The sequence below is a fragment of the Ptychodera flava genome, chromosome 17, assembly GCF_041260155.1.
Source record: "Ptychodera flava strain L36383 chromosome 17, AS_Pfla_20210202, whole genome shotgun sequence".
Taxonomy (NCBI): domain Eukaryota; kingdom Metazoa; phylum Hemichordata; class Enteropneusta; family Ptychoderidae; genus Ptychodera; species Ptychodera flava.
In genome coordinates this window covers 26,860,421-26,879,713 of record NC_091944.1, presented here as the reverse complement: position 1 = coordinate 26,879,713, position 19,293 = coordinate 26,860,421, and the positions used below count along the sequence as shown (strand labels likewise).

Below are 19,293 nucleotides of genomic sequence, written 5' to 3'. Positions count from 1 at the left end.
CACAGTACGATCAACTGAACAATAAAGGTACTGACATGGCTGTAAGGCAGAATATTTGACGTAAGGATGCAATCAGAACATGACATGTGCCTGGGTATGAAGATTTGGCTTAAAATGACTTAATTTTGCTTTCCAGCAGTAATTAGTCGACCCTTATTCATATACTCCCCATCCAGGACTGATGGGTACCTGGTAGGACAGTGGTTGTACCGTGTGCGTTTGGCTCTGCTGCACTGATTGGCTGCACATATGAGCTGTTGTTTGCTCCCCAGGGAATTGAGTGGTATCAAATTACGTAAAGTGACCAAGGTAATAATAATTGGAAAGCGCCTTGAGCAAAACTTATTGATATGTGCACTATATAAGAACCCATTATTGTTATTATTATACTCAGTACTAATAGACCAATGCCAAGCCGATAAAGCGTATGTCAGGATATTACTTTCAATCAAAATCACAAGAGCTTGGCTTGGCCTTTCAACCAACCTTATTGAGCCAATAAGATTTTGGATAACAGCTTCTTTGCAATGTGAACTCATACTGTAGGTTGATGCTCAATTCTCACTGAATATATTTCTGAGGTTTTTGAAATGTATCGAAACAAGATTAAAGTAACGAAAAAATAAATCATACATTTAACAATAACATAATATCCTCTAATTTGTTATGAGGACACATTTGATATTTATGCTTCACTAAATAAACATAATTTTCTGGAATTGCAAAATCTGACATTAGTGGGTTTTAATACCCTGTTTGTGCAGGCATTGGGATTCATTCATCAACTTCTTGAGAAACAGAGTTTGTGTTAGTGCCTCCATTTACATGTGTTACTGAATCTTGAAGAACATGAGAATACATCATTCCTTATGTCAATAACTTACATAAATGAACGATCTCAGTGGATTAACAGTTAACAACATCAAAGTACAAATCATGATACAGGTCAGAGTAAGTTTTGCTCTGGGGAGCTTTTGTTATGTTTGAAGTGATTGCTGATTTAATGATGAGTGATTGCATATTACAAGTACTTTAAAATAACCCAAAATACTAAAGCAAAATGTAAAACCATGTGTGTGTGTGCATAGTATTTTGACTAGACTGTCTTTGAAACAGCAGTACTAAAGATTGTGCAATAGAATACATATTTCCCATCATAAGGCTTTAAAGAAGAGCTATGAGTATGAAAATGCCTGTTAAATCCAGCAGGAAAGCTTCATTGTAACATACATGTACCGGTACACATACAGGAGGATAGCTGATAACACTATAAATCACAGCACGACAGTATAGATAGCACACTTTTATACTGTGTAAAAATATCAGTGTCAATACATTCAAAATACTACTACATGTACATACGTGTTGGGTATCACTTGCGTAAGTGTTAGATTGCCTATAATCCAAAATATGACATGAAGTTTGTTGGAACATCTAAATGACAAAATTACTTTACCTGCATTGTCATCCTTAGCATTAAGGAGACCTTTAGCTTCTTCCCTTTTATCTGCAATAAACAAAAGAAAAATAGTTCAGTTAGCTTTTATATGGTTATCTTTCATGTATATTGCATTTGTTAACCTACAGGTCATGCAAATAAACTAAGCAAATTTGAAATAATTTACAAGCAGTGGTTTCTGCTATCTTTGCGCAATAAACATGCATTTTTCAAAGTACATGTAAAAAGACAAAACAATTTACTGTGTCCGAAATCTTTATCTTTGTGGTTTTTTTTATAATCAATGGCTGACTTTGCTGAAAGTTCATAGGTCTTTGGGACATGCCCTTCAAAAGCTGTAACACAGCCATCCCATAACAAATGCCTTCAATGGCACATAGGGAAAGACAAGAAAATAATGGATTCCAAAAATATATTTGTTTTTAAAGCCACATTTGCGTGTAAATTCTGCAAAAGAGTGCTGTTCTCACAATCCTTGTACAAGATATTAGATTGGGGTCAGTACAATGTAGCTCGTTCATATGGCTTCATTAACCTTTTCCTCTAAGACCTGTCACTTCCCCATCTGCTGAGTCAGAAAAAAAGGCATTTTTGAGCCAATGCTACATGCATTTTCACCTACTTGGCATTCATGTCATTGTGGGGTAAAGTAAGTAAAATCATGTTTACAGTATCTCTATTTTCAGGGGCCTTAGAATGTAGAACTCTTTTTCAATGCAATGTCAGGGACATGTTATGCTAGACTGGTTATTTATCAAGCTTCAACTGACAGTGACAGATGAACTTGGGTGGTAAGGCTCTTCAAAAGCAGCTTTTTTACCTGCTCATGCCTATTTCCTGTATATAGGTACAAACTAAACCATTGATTACAGTGGGTTTGGGAAAAACCATGGCGGTGAAAGGGTTAAGACATTGCATCAGCAAATTTGCACCATACATTAATTAATATACATGTACATGTACTTTCCAACATACACACTGACTTTATTGTCTCTACAAGCATTATGTTCACAACATCTTGCTATTAGCTGTTCACACAGTGAGGATGGGAAGATATTATGGTTTACTAGTAACAGGAACTTCATGTACATGTACATGTAGGTGGGCATAAAAACAACTTATGTCTGAAACTCTGCTTTGCCTTCACTTTCACTTTTGATGACTGTACATACACCCACTTGTATTCACAACCACAACATTCAAACAGTACAGGAAGTCATATTTCTAAATATCTGGGTCATTTGATCAATACTGATGACATGGAAATATATTATGTTGACAATACAGTGACTTGTAGTGACACGTTATGTCCCATATATTTAAAATGTTTATAATAACGAATACCTATTAGACTTTTTATTGGGATTTTAATGACCAAAAAACTTGTACTGTCCAAAGATACAGGCTACAAAAAAATTGGGTATGGTTTCCAATGTTAACAACATACATGTACACAGCATACAGTATGCATGTAAAGAGTTGTTTTGTGAAAAGTATAATAAGGAACAAAAGTTGTATGTTTTGATGACACTTTGATTATTTTGTTCCATAAAACAAGTTCAGTTTCTTATTCTTCTCCCTGATGTAAGTTGAAGTGCAATGCATTAGCCTGGCATAAAATATGCATAATGCAGAGTTTATTGTTGACAAATAAAATTTTGTCGGGACCAAAAGTTACTGTGTAATTGTCAACAGTAACATTGGACAATACACAAATACAAGCCACTGTGTTGACAAGTTAAACACAAGGCAATTTGGAGTCAAGCAAGAAACTGCACTCTACAAACAGAACAAAAATCTAGAAAATAAATACGAAGTTGCAGCTTATGGAATGTTTTTCATTCTACACAAGAATTTCCCTGAATATCTTCTAGGAAAGAAGTGTGATGACTTTTTAAGACATACTGCAGAAATTTGTTTCAGCCTGCTGCTTTCAGTGTGTCGTTACAGAGACAGAGACAGAGACACATTTATATGAAGATGGCTTAGCTAAATAAATAAATATAGGGTACTACTAAGATACGTCCCCAATAATTTATTCATATGTTGTTAGTATGATTTGCGAGTAAAATACAGATGCTTACTTTGTGACACCTTGATATTACTTAGTAATAGTGTTCAGCATCTTTATTGAAGGAAATGGGGTCAAAGGGTCACAGCAAACCACCATTTTTCCCATTCATTTTCGTTTCCGTTTTGGTGAAAACTTCTGCATTCAGTGCCTGCATCAATACATGTCTCAACTATTGTTAGCCATTGCAGACGCAGTGACTCATCAGAAAAAACTAATGAATGAATGAAGATGTGTGGACAGAGACAGCATTTCACATTAATCACTAGGAACCTAGGGAGTCAGATTACCGTCAGAACATGTACAGTAAGATAGAGGACCCTGGGCAAAACCCTTCCAGTCCATGTTCAAAAGTTTGTTCCATTAACTTGCCCTCATGTGTAAAACAAAATATATGTAAACAAAGCACAGTTATTGCCCTTCAAAGCTTTCAGATTATGCAGGATTTGAGTTTTAAAATTATATCTGTCCGACTTCATTACAATGAAAACGAAAACAAATGACAAGTCAAAGAACTTGTGGAAGATAGTTCGATTTGCAAGTTCATCGAACATTGAGCATTCAGTCCATTACCAACCGCTGGAGAAAAACAGTTACTTTAATTTCCTTCGCATTTATAAAAGCATTTATTTTGGAAATCGGGCATCAGATGCTAATGTCGTGTAATGCTGTGAATTGATTGATCTTTGTGCATTTGAGTATGATTTTGGACATCATAATCACCTTGAACTTTGGTATCAAAACTAGAGAGAAAAAATTAAAATTGCAATAGTGAAAACAATATCATACAATTTGCATTAATAGTACTATTAGTAAAGAATATGTACACAAAGGCATGAAATGTGGTTTTCATATGTACTTACTCGCTGAATTCTCCCAGAAGTTAAAGCGGGGAACTATCAAAACAGACTTCATGGGACTGGGTGTTCTTTCAGCAATGCCAGTTACCAAATAATAATATGTGAACAAACGCAATTGGCCTTTGGCTAAACCAGAGATACTATCTCATGTGTATGTTATGAGTAATGCTGGGAAAGGTGGCAGGCTAAATATTGAATAACAAAACGTAAGTGTTTGTCTTTTGATTGCATCAAGTAGGGTTCATCACAGATAATCACAAATAGATCACCTCTAATAATATGATCTATATAAGTGTGATTCCCCAGCATGTCATGGTTCAAACTGCCAAAAGTAGTTGAAATATTCACTGAGAAATACAGTATCGCTATATTTATGCTTGAAAAAAACACTGTAGGCAGTATCTTGGATATACATACAATGGGCAGGCCATGCCACTGATTAGGAAACACCTTTGATGACTAAGAGCCAAAGAATGCAACAAATGGGTCAACAAACTTTACACGGGGTGACTTGACAGAATGCCAGACCAATCCAAGACCCCTCTGTACAGCTATAGCTGCATGTACAGGCAAATCAAAGTACACATAACAAACATGTCCTTTGAAGTATATTCACAGAAATGATGTCATGCCACAGTTTACAGGCCCGGGGTACATTGAGCCAAATTAGAAGAAACAGGCCAACTTGTGTGACCTGAAAGGATCAAAGCACGGTCCCTCTATCACAGAGGGGGAGTGGTCAGAGAAGTTACCTTGCAACTATTAAGGAGGGTGATGGTGGGGGGTGTACCACGGTGCATGGTGACACACATGGTGGCGGAATGTACAGGGCACCTGCTAGGAAGTTTTCCATTAGACCTTTACTTTTCTGTCTGTCTACTGTAAATAGTTGTCAAGCTAACAAAGGGATGACACAATATCATGATCAAATAGCTACAGGGTTTATTTGGATATGTTCTAAACACACACTCTGTGGTGTGAACTGTTCAACTTGGAGAGGTTACACCCGTATCAGTATCATATTAATTTTCACACCTCTGGAGATACCATGGTCTAATGGAAACTTTTCAATGAATGTAGATCATGATAATCTCTTTCTCATGAAAAGTACATTTGTGACAGTTACGATGTTTTCATCGTAAGAATTAAACGGCAGATTCTCTAAATACATTTGAAGATGTTGAGATGTAAAACTTGTTAAAAAGTGCTTTGGTCAACAAAGGGTAGATGTCCTAGAAACTTGCAAACCCTAGACAAAATAATTTTCATTAACATTTAATTTGATCAAATTTTGAAGTGCCTTTCATGTAATTTTGCTAGTTTGTTGTATCTTACAATAGTGTAGCTATGTGAGTGATTCTGAATAATGATGAACTTTCACAGATATACAAAGCTCAGACAAGAATTTCTGTTGTGTAATGGTATTGAAGGATAGACAGAGAACTTGCTATCCTTTTATGTCTTTTATGAGTTTGTTTGTGAGGTTTAAAAGATCACTGATAATCACAAACAGAGACATTCCATTGTGAGTTAGGGCAGAGATTGAAAACAGAATGATGTCAAGTTACAAAGATGTTACCTGAACTCAGCTTTATCAGAATCTATTAATCTTGTAATGCATATGTAGACAAGTTTAGTTACTGGTAACCTTAAAGCATTTTGACAACTTTGTTCAAACTTTTCCCTCAAGAAATTACTCATCTGTTCTGTCGTCTGACGTTTGATAAAAACCAAACTTGTAAAATTGATCTTCACATGTGACAACAAGATCAACTGGCATGTCTTGGTCGCACAAAATCGAACTTTCAACCACATCCTTTGGTAGTGTATAGAAAAGCTGAATGTTCCTAAATTTCATGAAAATACTGAAGGAACACAGGCTTGACTGCAAATGTATCAATCAGTCCCTGAGATATCTTCCAATCTGTGACACAAGTCTACCTTCCCCTTTTTTGGGGAAAAAATCGCTGAAAGGTAGAGAATTTTGCCACTGTGGTTTAATCACTTTACCATCTATTTGGGGATTAAGTTTCCGGTGCTCTGCATTAATAATAGATTTTCTTCCTTCACAAACATCCTGTGATCAACTGAACATAAAAGTCTGCATGCGATCAAAAATAAGTCAACTACTTTCCAAAGTCTATTTATAAACCGCTTCTATAATTACACAAGGTACATGTTACTTCCTCATGATCAATTGATTCCTTGAAAAGCTCTTGAGCAACCATTTTATTGAAGTGCACTGCTGTCTTTCCAGCCCACTGTCGATAATGCTACTGTGACAAAACCAAACATATGAACTCAAAATTCAAGCTGCATTAAGCCAGTAGTTATTTGATGTATACACGCACAACAGTGCCAAAAATAATTCCCCCTCAATGGACAAATTTCCATGAGTCTGAATTAAAACCTGTATTTATAAATAGCAACACTATAAAAATAGACTTGTTTGCAAAATTGCAAAAGACATCTGTGAAGTTTCTCACATAAATCGCCAAAGCCGATTCCACAATCCCCCAGTTCAAACATTCAAACTGATTCATGTAATGTAGTTGCCAGGCCGTCTCTTTGTAGATTTGCCTTCATATATAACATCAGTATACTTTGCCTTGTATCAAATTCTGATTTTCCAATACATGAGACACAACCAGAGACCCAGATGTAATTTACAGACCACCGGGTCACTTGCATAACCTTTTTCAGTGATGCAAACATGAATTCTTCCAATCCATCTTGTAATGTCTTTGGGGGGAAAAACTGGGTCAAAGAAAACCCAGTATAATTAAATGATATATCTTGACAACTGACAATCCAAGCGAGTAGTTGTAGTATTTTAAATAATTGTCTCATAGTATGATATGGATCTCATCAAGCCATACAAGTTGTGATTGGGCAGGGAATTAACAGAACCATGGTATTTTATCACCATCCCTGGATCAACCATGTGACTAAAGATCATGTCATGTGACAACTACTGCAAGACTAAAACTATCACTGCATTCACAGGTCATGAGTTCAGCCACCATATTTGGTCATGCGATGCTGGGAAAGCCCTATTCACTCCTCTCTGTTTGTAAATACATACATGTACACTTACAGTTATAGAAAGTTAAAAGCCATTCATAAAATTTGACGTCTATATTCAAAATTGACTAGCTTACATGTATATATAAAATCTTCTGGCTGTTTTCCACTGCAGCAGGGAGGACCTCCTTACTTTACTCACAGTCCCTCCACCTTTGGTGGAGGACTGTGCTTTACTGTTGAAGCTGGCACAAGATTGTGAGCTAACTTGGCATCAGGCCAGTGTTGCTACGCCCCAGCCAGCTGACCTCTGACCCCAATCGCACTGAGGAATCCCTGCTGACCTTTGTACTGAGTGGAGGAAACCCAGTGACTGTGAATGGCCAATTGAACTGAAAGCAAGCATTGTTGGCCCATAACTGTGTGTGAAGCCATTTATCTGACTGACTTTTCTCCTCAATGGCTAAAGTGCATTACTCTATTGATTTTTTCTGTCATGAATATCATCAATCTAAGAGTTTATCCAAACAAATCTTTTTTTGCTGTAAATGTCGATAGTTCAGTATTTTCTTTTAGTTTGGGACACTTGATAAATTTCCAAATTTTCTATCACTCAAAAACACCAACATGTGGCTGTGAAGTTGGTGAAAACAAATTTACCAGACAGGAACAACAACAGACATTTCAAAGCTGCTGGTTAGACAGTAGACTTGGCGTGTGCTTTGTATTTCTCTGTTGAAGACTTGAACACTCATGTTTTGAAGATTGGGAAATACAGCTAGCATCACAGAATTTTCAAGATACCGTGTGAGAAATAAAACCGAGAATTGCATCAGTCAGAAATCAATGTGCAGACAAACTAAAGATACACAGGTGCAATTGTTCTTTCTTGAATCTAACATCCAAGGAGAGTGATATTCACATTTGATTTCAAGACATGACTGAGACTTCAACATTTGATGATGTGATTAGTCCCCCTTATGAATATTTTAAAAACGCCAACGATGACTAATGTCGGAAAGCAACATAATCCCTAGCGCTTTACACATAAAACCTCAGAAATTTGAACATTAGAAAGAACAAAAAAATGTTTTATTGTCACATGAGATATGGTAATCTGGAATCTAGCCCTTGTTTTAAACTCAGGACTGTGTAGTTTTGAGTCTAAAATGAGGGCTAGACACCAGAATGGAGACACAGCAGCGTTCAGTGACGCAAACTCATAATTGAGTACAACTCTTGACATTTCGGTGAACCTTCATGTTACAACGGGATATCAGATTAGCTGATCATATAAAATTCAAAGCAACTCCACAACAGTAAAGTCCCTGGAAAAGAATGGATCGGCGGTTGAAACGGAAGTATTTTGTCAAAATCTAAGTAGATTCAAGGTAGGCCAATAAAAAATATACATACACAAGGCTTGTTATGTTATATAAAATCTTTGCTGGATATCGTCTATCAACTAAAGATTCATGAGAGATCTACTCAGAGATTATTGATGTTTTCCCCTGAGGCTGGTCATTAATAACCCATGAATTAACTCCTATACACCGATACTATCATTCAGAGATATTTTATAGCAATGCATTTACAGCAAAAAGACAGCATGAAGTATGGAAACAAAATAATAATAAATTTTGAACACTGAGTTTCATGAAGGAGACTGCTATCCCATTTATGCATACAATTTTGTTTTCTTTGTTGAGAGAAATCCAAAATTTTCAAGTAGCAGGAAAGGGACAATAACTTTAATTTTTGAAAAAAACTTTGTTATTTTCATTTTTATGAAACAAGTTTGTGTTTTCAAATGATTGCAGAGCAGTATGTTCACTTCCAATGCAAAGTATTACCCTTGTAACCATCACAAGTGAAAATACAAAATGCAATGTTATTATTCCAGCTGTAAAAGTGAATCTCAGTGTTGACTGAAATTTAGTTGCCAACGATAAATTTGAAATTACATGGCGCCAATATGTTGTATTGAAACATACCTTGGTGAGAAGTAGAAGGAAACTTGCCCTTTGTTTTATTGAACCAAATATTGACAATATGATGACAATAGAGCTGCATAGTTCATTTTTCACGATCAAGTCAATTTGGTTAAAACTTCAAGCACAACATCCATACGGTGCACTTTAACAAAATACTAAACATTTGAAGGTCCCTGAAACCCTTGACACAGTATACACGATATTTACTGACAAAAGCTGCCATAAGGTAGAGCAAGCCAAGTGGGTGAAAATATGTATGGTTTTGGCTCAATACCGTTTTTACCGACCTGGCACATGGGGAAGTGGTGCTGTCTTGCAGGATGAAGGTTAAACCTGTGTTTCTGTGATCTCCTGTACAAACCAGAAGTTATATGTACGTAACATATTTCATACTCTAAATCTTTTCAGACTTTCAATCAAACTGAGCGTAACCCGACAGACCAAGTACGCAGGGCAAGTATGTCGTCCACCGTCTTATCAAACCACATGTCCACACACATCCTGATGATACAATCCCTTATTTACATTTGACTTCAATCTATCCTGTGATCTGTCAAAATGCAATTATTCAATGTTTACCGATTTTTCTGATGTATTTATGCAATCTATGTAACTGTCACGCTCATCTCAATGACACTTGCATGCAGGCATGTTTCTTCATGTTTTACACATATCTTGGGTGTTCCTAGGCTAGCACCAGTTGTGATAAGAAAGCTAAATTTGCCTACTCCATTATCTAACAAATTTGCTCTGTCATAGTTTTGTTGGTACAGTGGTCAGTGCAACAAAAAAAGCCGGAAGCATGGTATTGACTTGGAATACAGATTATAAGTTTGGTGTTTATACCGCCATTCCACACTTAAAACTACAATAACTATCATGATGTTTTGGGTTTTCCAGAGCCAAAAATAAACCATTTTTTAGATGCTAGGCTGACTGACATCACACATGAGAACCAATGTAATTCCCCGGTATCAATAATGGGGATATTGGCTGTAATCTATGAATCGATCAATCAATTATTCAGTCAATGGAGTGATATGTATACAATACTCAGTTTGATGTTTGAGTGACAGTATTATGTTGTGTGAGTTGGGCCAAATGTCACGCTCTTGTCACAAGGCAGAAGTTGAGAAGGTCCCTGGATGGGGGAGAGATTATTGGAACTGTGCTAAGTACAAAGGAAATGCCATTTGTTTCAGAAAAGAATGCAAGTCATTTCCCCCCCAATTTGCATAAAGCTGATATGGAACCACTGTTATGTTCCAACAGGTGTCTGGTCACATGACACTCTGGACGTACCAGCAACCAGGGTTTCGGTCATGATAACAACCAAAACAAAGATAAGTAAATAACCGTGCAAATCTCTCTGTGCTTTCATATTGTGTCATGTAAATGCTCATGCAATTACTGGATTGTATACAATTCATTGTGGAGTGATGCCAAAATTTTACACTTGCCAGACAGTCAGACAGAAAACTGTGTGGTCAGGTAAATCAGCAATGCATGTATTGGGACACTAAAACAAAGTGGATGGGGGAGGTGAATGGGAAGGGGGATGGGGGGGGGGGGAAGGATGAGGTCTGGCTGTATCAATGTGGACATTTGACTTTTTCAGATTTACTTAATTTCACGATGGTAAAGTATCCAATACATCTACATTAAATAAATCAAATATTTTGTAGATCAGATTGAATGGTCATCCAGTAAAAAAGATTTCAAACGTTACCTTCTTTTATATTGCCTTTCACTTACTGACTGACTGGATTTATGAATTTGTCAAGGTTTTCTTCATTGGGTATAAGACAATCTGATTAAAATCAGATGTAGAGTATGGCGACGTCTTTACTTACGCGGTATTCTCCATTGCTGTCGCCTCGTAGTTAGAGGCGACAGCAAGAGAATACAGCGTAAGTAAAGACATCGCCATACTCTACATCTGATTTTAATCAGATCGGGTATAAGACAGCTTGTGAGATGTAGGTTACAGTAATTTTCTATGTACTTTTAACTACTCTTTCAAAAAACTAACAAACAGGTTTAGAATATTTTTTGAATTCAAGAACCACAGTCCTGCCATCACGGTGGGGAGAGTGGGGTGGAAACTTAACATATAAGTAGTTGTAGGACAATTATTCCTTGTATCTGTAATATCATGCATGACAACGTAATTGTTGGACATTTTGTAACACAAGCCAAGTACTGGTGAAAGTGTTGACCTATCAACACAGGGAAAGCTGATGTGGGGATTTCCACGGAAACGATTGACACAGTGAAAGTGAAAGTAGCATGCACCACTGTATGGAATTACACAAATTAAATATGACAACATCCCGTCTGTTCTTAATGATCTCACCAGCATGGACCCTGGAGTGGCAGACCCTGGAGCTAGACCAGACTCTGCATATATGGTGCAAGTAATGACTTCCTATGCTACCATGAATAAATGTGACATAATTCATATGATTTACAGCCACTAGGACAAAAGGACAAAGTGTAAAATAATCCAGCACTTCCCAGAAAAAGCCTGAGGATTCAAAAACAATGTTTTTCACACCAAATAGCTTAGTTGTAATTCTCTAATCATATCTACACCTCCCTACTTTTTAAAAACAGCAGCTGTATAAATGAACCACTGAGATGCTGAGTCTGCATGTAAAGTTTGACAATCACATGAGCAGCTGTTACACATATTTTCACAGTAAAATGGCGTTTTGAGGTCAGCCATGTGGATGGTTGGGTTACTGATACATTTAAAGTGGGTATTACATGTACAGAAGTTGCCTATTTCAACAGAGTGGTCAAAGAGTATGTTCCTTCAGACAAATTTGCATATTAGACCCTAAAAAGATGTCTGCAATTGTCATCTGTTTTTTTATATCATGTAAACAAAGAAATACCACTTGATAATTTTTTACAACTACTAACATGTATATTCATCTCCTGATATTGGAAAACAAAATAAAAAATTCTGGTGCAGGACTGGTCAGTATTTTCCCTCATCTTTATCCATGGAAAATTGTAATGTGTTGTTCCGTGAAAAGCTGAAAAAGTAGGGAAATCACAAAGACAAGGGATTATATGTACTGATATTCAAGCAGTGGACATGTAATGGTATTTGATATCTGTGTTCATACTTGCAGCAATCAGACCACACTAATAAGTGTGAAAAGAATATTAAATTAGCAATATCCAGAGACACTAAAATGGATCATTGAAGAGATTCTATTTAAAGTGTGACTGCTCGTAAACAAAATACCGCTTTCAATGTAAAACTAACGGTTTCTGCATACTGTAGGTTATTGCTGGCTATGTATAAGATTCTTTGAAAATGAGGTGGGTTTTTGCTAAATGGTCTGAGGTCTGTTGGCAATGCAGTCTGTAATCAACACAAAACTTAGTCTCCTAGAGGTGCCTATGTCCTCCAAAAGATGTGAGGGGAGGGGGTTTCACTATGGAATTCCAGTTTTTAAAATCCATAGTGCCTGTTTCATCCCTGTTCCTTGTTGAGTTGTCCCGTAAACACCATTAAAACAAGAGTTCAAGGGAATGCAGTGAATGCAAACCATTTCTGTGCCTCGTTAATGTCAATGCCATACACTAGACCATAGACTAGACCTTACTCTCCACGGCAACAAGGAAATTTGCATAATCCCCATCTCATCTGTGATGACACTGCATGATGACTCATGGCCCAGTCATGTATTTTTTTTAGCATTTCAGAGGCGAACAATCTTCGCTATGTATTTTTAATACTAGTCAGTGAAAATCATCTGTGTCGTTGCTATTTGTGGCCAGTACCAAAATATTGCATATGTAAAACAGTTGAGGCAAATGAATATTTATGGTGTATTTTAATCAAACAAGAAGATATAAATAACTTACTGTCATCAAATTATTAAAGCATGTCATAACTGATTATAGATGACCTTCAGAGTTCATGAATAACAATTCCCATGATATGTATATTACAACCGATCGTTATCAGTTCAAATATTTGACCTTTACATTGATAAAACAAAACATGAAGTTATAATTATGTTCTGAAAAAACAGTAGCCTCTATCTCATTTCAAGGGAGCACTTTAATTAACCCCAGTAGATGTACATGGTAGGCTGTGCAAATTCACAATAATACAATGAACAGCTTGAAAGCCTTCTATAAATAGAATAACGTTTTTAATCAGAATAACACGACTGTTATCTGGACACAGACAACCTACATGTACTGTTGTAATAATATCACAGTATTGCCAGCAATATTTGTCTCTAGGAGTTCTGATCAATACTAGGTGTCATGTATTAAACTTTTTTATTATACAAGCCTTACCTGTGGGGTGTGTCTGCCTATTACTTTACCCTTGCTATCTCTGTATAGTATTTCAAAGAAAACAGTCCATATCTGTTAATTGCCCTCCCTAATCTCATTGTGGTTGTAGAAATATCTACCCCAAAAACCAAGTCAAAACAAATAGTTTGTGTTGTGCTTACACAAGCGTATAATCACACCCATTTTGATTCTTTGAAAAATTATACTATGTCTTCTTAAGATGAAATGCCACGAAAACAAATGTCATCATTATACATCTTTGTCACACTCGCACTGTCAAACTTCATCCTAACTAGTGGACTGTGCGAATTTGATATCTGCAACAGGTTTTAAGTATTTTTAAACATGTTGAGGGAGTGGATTTTCATCTAAAACATTCACATATGTTTGGTTTAAGTTCTACTGATATGCATCAATGCACATGACTTTGTTTCTTCGAGTCAAACACGGGGCTTCATGAAATTTTGGGTTCATATTTTTATTGTATTCATTTATGAAAAGGAAAATCCAAGTTTACAAAAAATGCAGTATGTCGCATCAATAGCCCATGCTGTAGTCAACAAATGAATGATGAACTTGACTGTGTCTGGATGATAAATTATGACAAGATTCTGGGGAGACAACAGTCTAATATACTTTCAAATAAAAGGAACTGATAATCGCCAAGACAACATCACACAATAACGATGGCTCCCCCACAGTATTTGTCCTACTGCCTCCTGTGAAACAAAACCACAGCAATGCACCAGTCTGCTACTCTGAAGATGATTTGTCTAAGACTGTTGTATTGATATTTGGACCTGAGAAAGAAAAAAAAAGTCTTCCCCAGATTTCTTGACAAGAAGAAATCGAATATTTGTTTTAATTGATAAATTTATCATTTTGAATGCCTGGCTCACTGCAAAGACTTGTCTTGGGACTGAAATAAAATATATGTATCGATTCAAACAAATGCATTTATTCCCTTTTTACTGAAATCACAGGATCATTAGCAGTACTACTCATCATGAAAAAAATTGCTATAGTCTTTAAAAAATTAATTTCAAATCTGCATAAAGTGCATGGTGTAGTTCTGAAGAATAATTCTTTTATTATTACATACCTGACGTAATTGAATAGAAATATCTATAAGAAATACAACTGCCTTGCACCGCCGTCTTGTTTACAGTTGTCAAGTAAATAAAACAAATCCATTTTGAACAAAGTACGTCTGGGTGTTTTCAAGAATGAAAACAAACTTACAGACATAGATTAATGATTCCACGTCCCATGGATTAACCAACTTTATAGAGTGGCTGTCCACATTACCATCACCCCTAACCTCTCTATCACCTGGCAAGTACAACCATAGTGTATATGCTTTGCTTCACACTGGGTACACAGTTGATGCCTTCTCTTTGAAACTGAGACCCGGACATCTGTATCCCTACCACGTCACAAACTCTGTGATCACCAATACAGTCCATTCTTACTTCAACATCGATAGCAGTCCATGATTTCACATTCTTCTCACTCGAGAAAGAATACTATCAGTATTTCAGTCAACGAAACTCAGTCACTCATTATAGTCATAAAGGAGAGTACCAGTCAATGATCGCTGAGTATATGTGTAACTTGAAGAACAGATACTGAAAATAGATCCTGCCTATCAAAGTATCAACATACGATCAAACCACTCAGTGAACTGCAAATGATCACCAAACAAGGAGATTGTAAAAGGTTGACATGGAAGGAAAGAGATATGTTTTGTCAGAGTGTCACGCAGCCTACAGACAGCAGAGACATGTGTTGTGTTTAATGTCAGGAGACAACGTCTAAAATATCACGTTTTACATTTTAGGGTGTAACATAGATTCACACTGGGATGATATGCTAACTGTATCCGCAACCCCATGACATGAGTTTCAGTGACAGAATTATTAAATGTAATTGTTTATGACATTATTGCGGCTACTCCGTATTTAATAGTTTTGGTTCGTGTTTACTATTCTGTTCACAGGCATGGGCTGGCTGATTTTTTTTTCTTTCGTCCCAAGTGAACTGCAACAGTTAACCTGTGTTCACCCCTTTTCCCAGTGCAGACGTCCAACTGAACAATTGAAAACAATAGGATCAATAAACCACATGATATAGTATATGAAAGTTGTAGTAACATCATCTGTATTAATAGCAATACCACCATATTTTGTCAATAAAACTGACATGATATTTCTTTGCCAAGAAAACCCAATAATAGTGTCACTCTTTCAGCAGGAAAAACATGCATGATATTTTTTTTATCATAAATGTTATCATTACAAATCTATCAACTGACGATGCAAGTGGGAATAGAAATAACTGAAACCATGGACGTTGCAAGACAAATTACCGCTATATTTTCTCAAAATAGAAATATTTAGAACTGTCGTTCAGATATGTAAATGTACTTCCATGAACAATACACCCTCAACCCTTTTTCTCGAGGGTCTATGCATGAACAGACACAAAACATCCTGAAGGGATAGACCATTATATCATGGGAAAGGAGGTCACTGAAAATGGGGTAAAAATCTGCAAAGCAAAATTTGTGAAAATTGTTGTTCTTCGCGATTTTGCAAAGGAAATATATATTGTTTGACTTTAAGTTGAAAAGAGATAGAGAATTCTGGAAGCAAAGATACAACAACAAATTTTCATGTGAACATTTTGAACATCCCAAACATGATCTACTGGTTTTTGTTATCAAAAATCTGCAGGAAGTAAGTTTAGATTGAGTGTAAACTTCTCCTATTCCTAGACATTTACTGCCACTGTTATTCTACACCCATATTTATTTCACAATTTACTGTTCAGTTCCTGAGGAACACACCCCTTAATCTAAAGAAATAGTTACAAAAATAGTTAGAAAAATCAACTCCCACCCCCTCCTCCACATGTGTACAAGTAACATATTCAAAATGTAGACTTACATCATATGAAGCTACTTTTTCTGCAAAATCAGGCAGCTAATTACACAATAGTATTTCTTTGGCGGGAAAGAAAGGTCATATTTGTTTCGTGTAGGAGGAAGCTGATAGCTGAAACATAACAGTCCGTGATCTCAGCTCACACTTAGCCTTAGCAAAGGGTACCCAATCAGTGTCACATGTTCTCACTAAGTAGAGTGACACCTGAACTTTGACCTATAACCCCTACTGGGCTGGATGCTTTTAGTTTTGCTAAGCAATTTTAGCTATTTACTCCAATGAAACAAACTGCTTGAAATGGTGGAAGTCTCTTCAAGATTAACTAGTTATATATTTGAAAGGCATCACCAAAATAGTTTTAATGTGCCAACAAACAATTGAAGAATCCTCAGTTAAAAATTGACATATAAAAGTACAAGCCATGGAATGGAATGTGTAAGAGTTAATTTTTTTTCAGATCATGAAAATCCATATGGATGGAGACTGGCTAAAATGTATAGTAATGTCATCAGAAACTGTCACTTCAAAAAAGCAGTTTTACAAACCAGTTGAATATCAGAAATTTGTTCGCATACTACATTATCGTAATTTTGTAACGATCATGTTGCAAGACGTTGCGAATTTCACTTGTGAAAAATTCTTTTCGCTCCTCGATGGACTCTGTAAATAAAACGCAATTTGTAATTTTAGAACATGGAAGGATCCCTAGTAATTTTCCTAGTCGGTATGCCAAATATGCCTTGTACTCATGTTTGAAATGCGGGATTCCCTCAATAGCTGCGAGCGGGCGGGAACAACACATTCTGATTGACAGCCACTGATTTGCATGTATAATTAATCACATCTTCTGAACGTGCACGAACACACCTTCCGCACATAAAAAGAAATTAAACACGGCAGAATTTCGCTAGACAGTGTCAGTGTTGATTCACACACAGTTAAACGTGCCGAATAACTTGGCGTAGTTGTGGATAGTCGATATCACGAGAGCAAATTCTACGGTAAATAAAGGTATATACACTGACAAAAAAGCCACGCCATAGCATAAGTTACAGTGTATTCATGGCAGCAACGATGGGCATGCACGATGGCACCGGGACGCCCACGGTGCACGGTGAATTCTTGGACACTACATCGGAACAGTTATGGTCAAAATGTTCTGTCACACCGTAATTAATACATCAAACATGGTGATGTGTTATGATAGAAACGAGGGACGTTTCTATTTTCGGGCATATTTTATCTCTTTGAGCGACCGTGTGTTGTGTTGCAACGCCGAATCAACAAACCCGGCGCCGCGCTGCGCGGTAGGGGAGGAAGGGCCGACTTTCGGATTTTACGCAAAAAATTAACTATGATCATTAATTAGTTTGAAAGTTTCGGTATTTATAACGATTTACCTACCCATACTTATTAATGATATTTAACAATATTAGAAACGCAACGAAATGCTTTTTAATTCCACGCACTTGTGTGCGCCCCTCCGTTGTCAATCCGTCACACCTACCATTCTTTGGAATGCTCCGCATGGCTTTTTATAAAAAGGCTTTCCCGATTCCGCCAACGAATTTCCTTTGGTGATTTCCCAAATTAAAACAACAAACGGGGTACACTTTCCATGAAATACCGAAATTATCAAAAGTGGGACGTTAAAACACTGTGTAACAGCTGAAACGATATAAAAGAGCCACTCTTCCGAGCTGTTTTTCATTGAATCTGTTACATACAAAACTGTGAATATATAATGAGGGAACCCCAACGACATACGACGAGGTGTTCCCCCGAAATTCCTTGTGTTTTCCGGGTATTTTTCTCTGCCTAGAAGATGTTAGCGAGCAAACAACTATCACATATCGATACCCGTGATATGCATAAATGCATTCACAATATATTTGTAACATTCAAGTGCATCAAAATATGCGAAAATCCTTACCTTCCAGACGCTTCGGTTTGGTCTGTTTTTGACGTGGCATAGCTACGGCAGCGTACTACGCACTGGGAATTCCCCAACAATCTGCGAAATTTTCACTCGATCACCACAACGACAGTAAAGTCGGTTACCAACTTAACATCATAAACATCACTTGGTGATGCGCTGGTGACATTACTTCGACTATTTGGGTGAAATTCGTCCGGTTTTAGAGAAGACAAAAACCATAGAATTGCAATGACGTCAGTTAGAGCTCATACCACGCCCCAGACCGAGGCTAGACGGATATCCCGGTCACTATCACCATTGTTTCTTTAGTATTACTCCGCTAGCGAGGGATACCCCGCGCTGCATTTCCAAAACATCCACACATATTGGATTGCTGTCGACTTCAAAATAACTGTGACCGCAGCTTCATGGATGTAATTTTCAACATTTCACCACGAAAAGATAACAGAAATAATCATGTTACAAATTACATGTGCACAATTATAAATATTGCAAAAGAAATTACAAAAAACCCAAAACTAAGTTTATTACCTCCTCGAAGGGAATTATATTCATTCGTCATGTCCTAGCATAAAATATTGCAATGCTATGTGCTATGAAACTTCGAAATATCCGTCTAATGAAACATATAACCATTTCTACTGATTTTACAAAAATTGAAGATGTGGAAAT

At 36.7% G+C, this 19,293-nt stretch overlaps 1 protein-coding gene and 1 long non-coding RNA gene across 2 annotated transcripts in view; one reads left to right on the top strand and one right to left on the bottom strand.

Annotated features, from left to right (window-relative positions):
* The window catches only part of LOC139115912 (uncharacterized), a 34,145-nt gene extending 15,250 nt beyond the window's left edge, over positions 1-18,895 (bottom strand). The window contains exons 1-2 of the mRNA XM_070678339.1: positions 18,616-18,895; positions 1,457-1,507 (exon numbers count right to left, since the gene is read on the bottom strand). Coding sequence (XP_070534440.1) covers positions 1,457-1,507; positions 18,616-18,655 — 91 coding nt within the window. The 5' untranslated portion in view covers positions 18,656-18,895. The remainder of the gene's footprint in view (positions 1-1,456; positions 1,508-18,615) is intronic.
* Positions 1-19,293, top strand: part of LOC139115917 (uncharacterized) — a 214,437-nt gene that overhangs the window by 55,855 nt on the left and 139,289 nt on the right. The window lies entirely within an intron of this gene.